The sequence below is a fragment of the Amblyomma maculatum genome, chromosome 9 (assembly GCF_055883805.1).
Source record: "Amblyomma maculatum isolate TAMU_Amacu chromosome 9, ASM5588380v1, whole genome shotgun sequence".
NCBI lineage: Eukaryota > Metazoa > Arthropoda > Arachnida > Ixodida > Ixodidae > Amblyomma > Amblyomma maculatum.
In genome coordinates this window covers 74,381,347-74,393,731 of record NC_139352.1, presented here as the reverse complement: position 1 = coordinate 74,393,731, position 12,385 = coordinate 74,381,347, and the positions used below count along the sequence as shown (strand labels likewise).

General features: G+C 44.8%; 2 protein-coding genes across 2 annotated transcripts in view; one reads left to right on the top strand and one right to left on the bottom strand.

Annotated features, from left to right (window-relative positions):
• LOC146179443 (uncharacterized) overlaps positions 1 to 6,828 on the top strand; it is a 49,301-nt gene extending 42,473 nt beyond the window's left edge. Inside the window, exon 4 of the mRNA XM_084579075.1 lies at positions 2,741 to 6,828. Coding sequence (XP_084435201.1) covers positions 2,741 to 3,469 — 729 coding nt within the window. The 3' untranslated portion in view covers positions 3,470 to 6,828. The remainder of the gene's footprint in view (positions 1 to 2,740) is intronic.
• A 2,183-nt stretch (positions 6,829 to 9,011) lies between these two features.
• On the bottom strand, positions 9,012 to 12,365 carry RpS20 (ribosomal protein S20). The gene is made up of 4 exons (XM_084579074.1): positions 12,214 to 12,365; positions 11,904 to 12,009; positions 10,648 to 10,847; positions 9,012 to 9,133 (listed from the first exon to the last, which is right to left on the bottom strand). The coding sequence occupies exons 1-4, from the start codon at positions 12,214 to 12,216 to the stop codon at positions 9,077 to 9,079; spliced, it is 366 nt and encodes a 121-aa protein (XP_084435200.1). The 5' UTR covers positions 12,217 to 12,365; the 3' UTR covers positions 9,012 to 9,076.
• Between the last annotated feature and the right edge of the window lie 20 nt (positions 12,366 to 12,385).

Here is a 12,385-nt window from a genome sequence, read left to right as displayed (position 1 = left end):
GAAGGCTCGAAACCTAGAGTAGTATTGCTTTCGCAATAAAAAAAACCGCACTAATGAATCTCAGCAGAGAGTCCCCTCGTTACCAAATTCCCTGTATATGTTATAACAGGTATGCTTGGTTTAGACTAGAACTCAACAGGGTGTTCGCACATGCCATTCTCTCGCATGCAGATACCATTTCTGGTTCTGCTAACCAGCTTGCCGGTTAGTGACACAGGCATAAAAAAAGCTTGGGCTTTTTCAACACGATAACGTCAATGGCCCTGTTCTATAGAAAAGCTGGCGTCGGCTTTGTGAGCGAAAAATCACGAGCATGGCACTGGCAGGTGGCATGACCAGGCACTGATTGGTCGGCGGGCTGTGTGACGTCATGAGACCACGTGACATGGCTGTGTTGGCAGGCGCTGCCAACTGGGGCTCCACTTTGAGACGGAAGGGTGAGATGAGAATCTAACCTTTCAGAAACCTCGGAATTCAAATCGGACAGCCTAGTTTCTGCCTGCCGCTGCAACGGGACCATCGGGTCACGGCCGCAGCTGATTTCGTTCGCTCAAACCACGACTGAGAGCACCACGATCGCTGCGCTCAAATGTGCTAGTCACGTGGTATTATTTGTATTTCGCGGGCTTTCTTTTGAGCCCGGAAAAAAAGATACACGTGAGACTTTCTTTATCGCAATTAATGGAATGGGGGTTTCTGAAGGTGCTCTAAAACTTTCCAATTCACATTTTCGGTCTAAGGTGAATATTTATGAAATTAGAAAAATTAACATAATTAGCCAATTAACTAATTGCAAAACAAAAAATTGCCTGTAGTGCGCAAGCAGGCTGGTAGTTGTACGCAACTGGTTTCGCTGACCTACCTCAAATATATTATTTTGTAACCCTTGGTTCAAGTTAGCTGGGACACCCGGCATATATATATATATATATATATATATATATATATATATATATATATATATATATATATATATATATATATATATATATATATATATATATATATATATATATACACACACACAAGGCAAACAGGTTCTGCGAAATGTTTCTTCAAACAACATCAAAGATAGGTCCTCCAGAGCGCTGCACCTGATGACGCCGTTCAAGGTGGGTTCCTTGAAAGCGCGCTTCACCTACATATAAGTTTCTATGCAGGAAAACCACCTTTCGCTCATCGCCGTAGAACACGCACACGGTTGCACTCGGGGGCAGATTACATTCATAAATCTGCATTATTCCACTATATAAGGGCTTACATGGCATTATGTTTAATATGCAGTCCTCTTAAGAGTATAGATGCCAAGTAATTGGCATCTGTGTGATGCCGTGTGGATTTTTTATGCACCGCCAACGTCATAAACCTCCCTATGAGGTTAGCGACTCTATAGTCACTGGCGTCTCTCATAGCCCGAGTTACTTCGGGACGTTAAACCAAATAAAGCAACTCTAGGCATCACCTTATGGAAATTCTACCGTTGCTACAGGAGCCCCGCTTTACGGCTTAGAAGCGGACCCGTTGAGCTTTATGGTGGTCGCGGTGGTGGTAAAAAGTTTTATTACGAAGGCCTGAAATTAACGAAAATAGATTTATCGCGCCCCGCCGCGGTGGCTCAGTGGTTATGGCACTCGGCTGCTGAGCCCGAGGGCTTGGGTTCGACCTCGACCACGTTTCGATGGGGATTAAACGCTAGGCACCCGCGTACTGTGGGATGTCAATGCACGATAAAGAGTTCCGAATGGTCAAAATTACCCCAGCCCCCCCCCCCCCCCCCCCCCTACAGCGTCTCGCGCAGCTGATTTTACTTTGGCCCATATGCAATGCAATACATATTTAAGGCAAAAACTGTACACCTAAACGCAGTTATTACAACAACGTATATGACGAAATTATGTATATAAGCATATGATTTGATACACACAACGACCTGAAAGCAATTTTCTGGCTTCCATTGATATACAAACCTTACAAAGCTGAAGGACAATGCTTCCACTGAAATACAAGAAAAAAAAATAGCAAAAACACAGGCTAGTAGGTGCATCATGTCTCAGACAAATGAACAGCGCAAGGAGCTTGTCGAACAGGAGCGAACGTCACTACCTCCTGACCACCCAGCGGGCTCTGGCCAAACTGGAAAGGGCGGCGGCTGCGTCCAGCGGGGTCCCAGACTACGGACTACACTCATGCAACGGGCCTTTTTGGGCCTGCACTCTTTTTTTTTTGTTAAAAGTTTTCGCTACGACCAACCCCAGCCCCACTCATTTCTATATAATTGAAACGCGTATTTAACGCCTCTTTTCAAACGCAGTGAAATTTGTTTGCAATTGCACAGGCATTAACTTTGTAGCATGGGTACCAACTGCACAATTTGGCACAAGCCAGAACGGCGGGATGTATAGGATTAGATGTTGGCACAGCGGCTGCTGCTTAAATGGAAAAAGAAACGAGGCAAACGCTTTGTTATGTGCCTTGTCCATCGCCGCAGAAATCAACCTTTAGCTTAAAGTACAACCGACGAAGAATTCATGATACATTTCTCCGCGCGGAAAAGACATAGGGCTGTAGGGCTGAAAACTTGTGGCTTAATAAGTTTATCGGTAACATTAACGGCCATACTGGCTGCCTGGGCATAGTAAGAAATGAGGTTGCAGTGAATTGTCAGTGCGCCTTCAATTTCTCCGTCAAAACGATTAACACTATTCTCTTTTCCTCGGCATTTTTTTTTTTTTGCTTGCAGGAGCAAGAAGTGGTGCTGGCCTGTAGCCTGCAACAAGGCCGACCCACGCTGCTCGAGATCGACATGGGCTCCACATTCTCTTTCGTGCCGGAGCGCGACTCGCGCAAGATGGGCAAGTCCAGCCAGCTGTACAACCGCATGCTGCGCCACTGCCTCGAGGAAGCCGACAGATGGCGCAGCGAGATCAAGGTGGCACATCACGTTGTGCCCAAACAGCAACTCCTCCTCAACGGCGGAGCAGGCCGTGCTGGTGTCAGCCTCAAGAAGTCCCTGTCTTCAGTCAGTAAGAAGTCATCATGCTCGTTCGTCGATCTGCCTTCCTCCGGGGTGCCTACACTCAAGTCCCAGATGTCCACGCTGTCCAAAAAGTCATCCGCGTCCTCGACCTCAAGCAACCCTTTCAAGAGGCTATGGTCCCTCCACAGGTCATCCTCGAAAAAGGCGGCGGCCAAGCTCGGCTCCGGAGGTGATGGGTCCGAGACGGCCGACGAGTTCGAGAAGCTCGGCGTGTTCAGGACCGTCGGGCCGAACGCATCGACGAGGTTGTTCGCATCCACGACAGACCACATCTATGAGTCGATACCCAGGCCTCGCCCGACGCGGACGCCTCGCTACCTGCTGTCCAGGGACGTGCTTCCCATCAAGGCCGGAGACTTCGAACCGACAGGAGACGACGGCTACGGAACATCGCACATGGACAGTGATTCCGTCTACGACTCGATATCGTAGCCCCGCTTCTGGTCCTTCCCTGGTGCGCATTGTTGGACAAATGTGTGCGACACTTGCTCAAAGTGATACAGCAGGTCATACGGAACTACTCTGAGTATGGTGTTCTAGTATCAGGAGCACTTCCCTGGAATAGAGGCCGATGTCACACGACTGCCACATGCAACAACTGTAGCTAGAGTGTATCGGAAAATGATGTGTGCTTAATATGGGACCACCTACAAGAAAGACTCTCAGCAAGTATCAGCATCAGCTAAGCTCCAGTGTGCTAACCACCCCGGATGTGTGCGTGCTTGATAGCCTGAAATCTTTTGCCCTCAGTCTCATGCTTCGCATAGTCAGTACATCAGTGCCTGTACTGCAGGAACAGCGAAATTCAGGAGGTGAACCTACTTGTAACTAGCATGTCCCAACATGCCACACAAGTCACTATAGCCAAGTTCAAATCAGGCTCTGTTCTGTATATGATGGATTCCAAGGTCTTCCCTTCTTTAACGTGACATAAAAAAGACTGAGTGTGCTCATCAATGTGCTTCAATAGGACTGGAAAACTAGCTAGTGTGTGAGGTGCATTTCTGGAGGTGATGGAAAGAATCATGGGAAAATTGTCTGCTAGGCGCATCTGGTTCCATCTTCTTTCACTGCTTGCCAATTGTATTGCAGTCCCTCTGCATGGTGGCATTGTTTGTTTACTCACATACCTATGCTGAATCAGTGCAAGACCAATGCGTACTGTGCACGACACTCTTGCAGAAATACAATACCAAACGGTAAGTATGTGCTTGGTAATGTGCTGCAGCCAGTTTTGCGTGTGGCTGGATACATTTAACATGCGAACGATAATTTCTTGCCGGACTGCGGAGTGGTGAAGCATATACAAGCGAGAAGACAATAAATGTATTTTCCTACAGCATGTAAAGGTTGCTAGAGGATGGCGAAATGGCTCATATGTGCCATTAGATGCACTCATCGCAAGATGTGCTCATAAAAGCCTTGTCATATCTTTATTTTGGTTGCACTGCAGGTATGATTTCTTGTGAGAATATGCCACAAAGCAGAGTACAGTCTGTGTCGCACTGGTCTTATGATGATGCAGTGAAATGAGTAATGCTAAAGGACAGATGATTTTTCACAATGAGCAATATACACAACTGTGATGAACCAAGCAAAAAAAGGAGAAAGTTGGACCCCCCCCACAAAAAAAAAAAATATTCAGCCAAACCAGGAAACCACCTATTGAAATGATCAGCATCAGCAGTTACTGGACAATATTGTTGCTTAATGGCTTTAGCCCTATGTAATAAGGTGCGCATGGTCTTGATCATGCACTAAGCAGCCTCTCTCGCCACATCCATTAACCAAGCAGCAGTTTGGTCAAGCAAATAGTTGTAATTGTTCAACTCAAGTTTGCATGAAATTAGTGCAAGGTTGCTGCTGCCTTGCTTGTTTATTGCTTACTTCTACTTCACTATGTTTCCTTCCAAATTGCTGTAATGAAGGGTTCCCTTTCTGTTCTATTCTCTTTCTCTGCCGACCAGTTCGATGCGCCAAAGCATTCTCTTCTCCATTTCCTGATCATTCTCTCTGGACTGCTTTGAGTGGTGGCCTTGATTGGACTCCAGCCATGCGACCATTCAGGGTATGCTTAGTACAATGATGCATGCCATAAAAGGGAAGCAGGCACTTTTCCTGTGACGCTTTGCGCTGACTTCAGAAGCACACCTCGCCCATTGCTTCCATCCTTGTCACAATTCCAGCACTACAGGTTGTGCATATGTATTACTGCAATATGTCACATATTGGAAAAATGCAAGCTACAGAGTTATGCTGTAACAGAGCATTTTTGTAACCATCTTTAAAGATCAACTATGTCCCACTGATGTGCAATATGGCTTAAAAGGTTATATAAAATTTCTTAGAAAACAAATATATGATGTTTTACGGAACTATGCAGCCAAGTTAAGAAAAATGCAGTTGGACGTGCTGATCTGCATAAAGTCTGTCACTTAACATCTTTCATAACTCTAAATAAAGTTCATAATATGACTGAGCATAGTTTGTGCCAAAAGTATGTATACACATTTTGGCAACATTAAGATGCATAGACTATAATTACTTGAACCAGAGGTCAGGTTTGCATTCTTTCCTATACTCAGGTCAATACCAACTTGCAAATGTTTGCTACCTTACATTTTGATACCTGCTTTAATTATTGGTGCTATCTCTGGCTGATCAACAACTGCTATTAGCATAGAAACTGAAAGGGTTCTGTGATTCCACCCAGATGCACCTACGTTTTTTGCTTAATGTTCAATATTGTCACCCATCTCCTGTTTACTATTTTTCACGAAACAATAAAAAAAATTAGGTTAGTGCAGAACTACCACAAGATAAACATTCAGTTTTCTCAAAACTCTAGCTCTGACATGGCTGCAGGCCGTTTTAGGGCACCGCCAACAATATAGTCAGCTTCGTGACGAAAACACAATATGCCATGACTTTTTCAAGAGCACGACAGATTTTTAATCATTAGTTAGATAGCCATTTACAGTGCAACAGTGTAGATGAACATGAGCTATATTTCCTGCAAGAACCATCTCTCTAAATGGCAAGAACAGCTAAAAACAAGCAAATGAGAATAAAAATGCCAACAATGTTTACTAATAACGAGTGGCAACTGAGAAAAATTGAAGACAATTAGGCCAAATCAAAAAATAGAAGTAGAAAGCAAAACCCTTACAGTTCTTTGATAGGTTGCCATAAAGCTGTTCCTCAGTGAATAATATTGCATCTGCGCTAACAACAAACAAGTTCATACGGTACAAATGTTCGCATAAATGGTATGAACTCTATGTATAGCGTGCATCAGGATTTGACTAGATAACCAACATGCAAGAAAAATATTTCATACTGTGCTTTGTATTGCAAAATAAATTTAATAAGATGCAATACAGCAGCACTATTTCATATTACCATGCAGAACGAAATCGTGCATCAACAGATCCCTCCCCGTTCTAAGCTAGTCCAGAGTAAATGTATCAAGTGCATTAACCTTGCAAAAATTTGTGCAAGGTATGCACTCGCATTTTCCACCCACGACAGCAAACCTGAGTAAAAGACATCTCAATAGAGGCCACTAGCATGATTGCTTAGGCACACATCGCCATTAATGAAACTATCGTGAAAAAGCATTTGCGACAGCTTCTGCGCTATCCGACTCTGGCTGCTCATTTCTTTCAGCAATGGCTTCCACCAAGACTGAAATTACAATTTTCAGGCAATCGCTAACTTTGATGTTTGTTATATTGTATACAGAAACATGCCCCCTATCAAATTTGCCTGAAAAATAAAAGTGGTTACGAAAGGACACTGGAGTGGTTCTTTGTAGAGAGCGATGCTTTAAGCTTTCCTTAACCCTTCAGCACTGATATTGCAAAGCACACGGGTGCCACTATGTTTCGACAGAGGTGAAACGGGAGTGGCATCTCTGTGTTGTGCGATTTCGGTGCACGTTAAAGAACACCAGGCGGTCAAAATTTCCGCAGTCCTCCATTATGGCGTCTCTCATAGCCTGAGCTGCTTTGGGACGTTAAAAACCAAGCCAAACCATTTTGTTGAAAAATTTCTAATGGAAATTGCTCTTGCTGCTGACTTTGACAGTTAACTTAAAACGAAAGCCTCATGTTGAATCCAAAGGCAAATTTATATCAAGCTTTTCTGCTCCCTTTAGGGCCGCCGTATTCGAATGGCAGAATGGGAGCAAGAGCTGTCTGTTCCAATGGCAGATTGGGATCCGGTGTGAATCCCGGATCGCTCCGTGGAGCAGCAATATTTTCGCCTAAATCGGGGGATTTGGCCGGAAGCCTGTATGCTGCATCTCATCTTTTCACTTCTGCTCCCTGCCACGACCAGCGCATCCTCACTTCGTCATCGCTGTACAGTGGTCCGAGCAGATGTGAATAACATGAAAGCTGTGCCAGCTTGCTGACCTCCAAGGAGTCCAATTTCACTGCGAAATCCTCACGGTGAAATATCTTGTGCGGCGGGCTGCATTGAGCGGACGCTGCTGGCAAGCACTGACATCAGGCCTATCACAGTGGGCAGCCGTCGCAGCGACACTGTATAGACAAGCAGTGACTACCGGTTGCAAAATTAGTTGCTATTTCTTAAGACAGAGTAACTTATCGCCATAAGCTTTTCTTTTATTATGTTAACCTTACAAAGCACCTCACGTGAGCTGTATGCATGATTCTCAACATGGTACCTTTCCTGCACACTTCGGCAGCAGCAAGACGACAAAACCATGCAGCCAGCCCATGAAGTAGACATTTGAAGCTAATTTTTTTCGCATTCGGATCTCGTAAATGGTTCTGCATCCCAAACAATGCAATTATGTTTCAAGCATTCCTTACGTTATTTCTATTACAACGAGCGAGCCCCTGAATTACTGCAGGTAGGAAAAACTTTCATTCCCTTTGCACGAGATGCCGTCACTCTGTGCTCGGCAGCATTTTCAAACGGCACCTCTAAAGACATGTTAGCTTCAATCCAAGATCTGATTACGCTTTATCAGAAACGTAGATTCATTGCCATTAGATACGCCTGTTTTGCCGACAGCTTTAAAAATGTGCTCGCAACATAGCGAAGGCAGCCATCGCAGAGGGCGAAGCCACAAGAACTAGTGTGCATGCTGATTGGCTTATGTCGACCAGGGAACATCCTCCCACAAGAGTGAATGCTTCCAATGGCAAATAAGGAGGAAAGGGCCTACACCAGAGCGATGACCTGTTTGCAATCTGACTAAGCGCTCACAATCTGCCATTGGAATTCAGCATTACTTTGCTCATGGTGAATATCTCGAGTGTTGGTTAGAGTGACGGACTGAGATAGCAACGAGTCCCCTCTCTCTCCAAGACCCAGAGGCTTTCGCCTAATCGCTCTTCAGTGCCTCAAGAATTTCGCAGTTAAAAATATATCCAACACTCAAACAAAATTTGTCAATAGCTAAGTTGAATTAGTATATGTAATGAAGTTTATTATTCAATGTATGGGAAAACTGGCTACCTGCAGATAAAAAAATTAAAGAAGTGCAGGTAACAATTCTTCAACTTTTCCACTGAGGTCTAATATCCAGGTTTCACCGAGGAAGATTTGTAGAATGATATTGATCTCCACCACTCGTACTCTTACAAGAGCCTCTTCTGAGGTGTCACCTTCACCAGACCAACTAATATATGAATGTTCTCGGTGTCTAAATTATCCCAATCAGACAACGAAAAAATCTTTTCTGTGACGACGGGTCAGCAATATGTGTCACCTACACCACATGCCATTCTTGTAACCAAGGTAGCCAGCCATATGAAAAGCATTCCAGTGGCAGAACACACAACAATTAACTGGTCAGTGGACACGAAGCCGCAGACAAGCGCTTCTCGCCGAAACGCCGTCACGATACTGTTAGCTATGCCTGTGCAAAACAATTTGCGGATGGCTTCACAAAAACGAGCTCTGCTTGTCTAAAAGGGACAATGAGACAAACCCAGTGTTTCACTGTGTAAGCTCAGTCACATGTCTTTATTTTCAGATGTCACTCTGGCATGTGGACCCAGCTTAAGAGTCGGCAATGGTGACCTCAACTTCAACACCAGGCTCAATGCTGATTGATGTCTGTGTAACATCAGGTCAAGGAAAGCAGAAATACAAGCATTCACCTTCAAATGCATGCCATGCACATCAAGCTAGCAGGGGCTGTAAGCAGACAATACACATATGCATGAAGAAAGATTTCTTTTCTATCCTATTCATCTCGAATATTCTCGAACCCTGAAGCTTTATTATTTCACCAGAAGACGAGCTCAATTCTGAACAACATGGCAAACTATGACCTTTCTAAAGTTCAGTTCTCAGGCAGAGACTAGACCCCCAACCCCAATTGCAATGTTATCATATCCACACTAGTTAATGAACTGTGCAGCTGACTGACTTCTCTCCCTGCACTGAAAGGTACAGTACTCTCGTTAATTTGGCTTTCAAGGGACGAAACAAAATGCTTGAATTAAACGAAAGATCGAATTACTGAATGAGCCTGTAGAAGAACTGCTAAAACTGTATGCACCACAGCAATTTTGGCTAATGAACATCAACGTGAGGTTATCTGCATCAGAGATGAAGCCGAGGTGAGAACCCCCCCCCGTAATATCACATGCTTTGCTCTGCCAAAGTGCCGGGAATGTTAAGTGGTCCAGAATCGTAAAGGCTTCCGCTCCCCTTTTCGCACTGCGAAGCAGTACTAATGGTGGCTCTTCACAAAAATTGCTAGCTGTGCGGGCAGTACCCCGACACGACCATGCATTCAAATTACCCAGTAGGCCCACATGTACTTGAATTCTCGAGCGTCCATTGCGTCAGCCAGGATCGTGGCCCTAGTTCGAATGATCAGAATACGGGTAAAATTAACAAGATTTCACTGTACATGCAAAGAGAAGTGAATGTAGAGTGCCAAGCAATAAGAGAAACTGGATCGAGAGCTGAAGGTTCATGAGTGAAGCTGTAAATCTAGAAGGTAAGTACTTATCACTTGCAGTTGGCTTTGAATCTTGCCACACAATTAAATGCTGCCTCATCCCAGACCAAAGCAAGTGCTCATTCAGAAGCACGAGAAACGCAAGCAACTATGAAAAAAAAAATAATAATAAAGGGGGGGGGGGGGGGGGGGGCTGAAACCTAGAGACGACTTTGCAAACTTTACGAGTACTTCACTGATGACTGTTCACTACCGCACTCCATTTATACCGATTTCAGTATTGGTTTACCAAAGAAGACTACACAGTCCCAAACAAAAGTAATAAAAGCTCCAGGTGCATCTGCCAGGCCAAAGAAATTCATGAAGCCCAGACTGCATCGGAAGTAAAGAACCCAGGGGGCTTCCTGCAGGCTATGGTATGTAGCTTGCTATGTATAGACGGCATTCCAAATTTCTTCAGGTGCAATGAGCTGATGAGCTCTCACCTTCATCTCTCCAAGACACTGACTTTCATAATGCTACAAGAGCCTTGCTACACTGCTGTAGGGCTGTTTCCTCAGCCAAACGTTGTACTTTCAAGTCACACAGGATGACATTAAAAAAAGCATAGTCAGACAGCTTTCAAGTTGAACACGTAAACGAGACAGACAAAGGATACGATCTGCTTGACAATCTCTGAGGGCGAGTGAAGGTCGATGACGCGCTTGTAGATGCGCATCTGGTATCGATCCCAGGTCTTGGAGCCCTCACCACACGGAGTCTTGCGGGTGGTAATGCGCAGGGTCTTGGTGGGCATGCGCACGGGTCCCTTGACGCGCAGCTCCTTGTCCTTGGCACCCTTGATGAGGTCAGCGCACACTGCACAGGAACCAGGCAGAAGTGCAGTTAAGTGCAAAGTTTCTTGGAACTGACCGTTTGCATTTATGCTTCATAATTTGATCTCAAAGAGGACCGAAAATCCGTGCCAATTAAAGGGGAATTTTGAAAATGATGTGAATAAGCCAAAATTTCAAATAAACCAATCATTTTAATGCAATTCCACTGGTAAGGTGTCAATACCTACACTTGTTCAGTATTAACTGCATAAATTACTTTGTTGTATGACATACTGTTGTTCCTCTCCCTTCATTCAATGTTCCTAGACTTTTCCAAAGCATGTTGAGGAGCTACCATTGAAAACCACCTTGACCTGACGTGGGAATTTTATTAAATAAAACAATACCAAAATGTAGCAGGCACCTGACAACTCTGCAATTACCATGGCCTCATTTATCCTATAGCTACACCGGAATGGACAGCAATCATCACACCACAACCCCAAATCAATACAAATGAATAGGTGACAGTGTCAGGGCATGTTCTGTTCTCTGTAGCCATGCATCCTAAGCTATTCATATTCAATGAAAAAGTTGTCACTGGCTTCCTCCTGCAGTGACGAACTTCTTATGACCCACAGCCCTAAAATGGACAACATTTTGACCATTTTAGGGCTGTAGTTCGCAGTAGGTTCATCCCGATGTAATGTGTGAGTAACACTTGATACGGAAATTGATTGCACTGTGCTTCCACCACGCTTACACGAGTCAAAAGCTTTCACGTGCATTAAGTTCTAAAAATTTGCTGGAAGCTTAGAATATACAATTCAAACCCCAAAGCAGAAGGTCAGTGATTCCATGATTCAGTTTTGGATCAGTGACACCTTTGACAAGCTGTACAAAGAACCTGTGGCACAGGCGCTTGGTCCCTACGGACGCCTTTCGTGTGCAAGATCGTCGACTACCGTATGCGTAAGCTAAAAGCCAAACAGAGCACATTAGTTCTTTTACACGGCCTACTAGTAATGAAGTATAATCGCAACCACTTCCACCAGAATGAAGACAATGCAATGCCTCAGCACAAAGCGAACTAGCTCACCCTTCTCCAAGCTGGCCACATTCCGACTCGTCAGCGTGATCCTGATCCGATGGACGGGCCACGACTGTGAGTCATCGACGGGCTTGCCGGTGTCCTTGTATACAGACTGCAGGTGCAACGTAAAAATCACAAGGGCGTAATCAGTGTAAAGTGGTAACGAAGATGTGCAACGAAGTAACCGAGCACAAGCAGCGGTGGACACCAGTTGCACGCTGCCGGCACTAGGCCTAGCACGCGCGCAAACTAATATCTAGAACGGCTGAATCAAGCCAGGGTGAGGAAAATGTACTATTTCGAGAGATATACTTACCATATCGACCAAATCTTACACTCCTCTGGCCGACTTAATCAAGTTATTTCCAGTCGAAATACTTGAACAGCGGTGAGCCAGGGAAATTGCGTCCACACGCTACAGTAACGTGGTGAAAGAGGAAAAGGAAACAGCAAGCACCGCTTTCGACCGCGCCGCCGCCTAGTAGCTG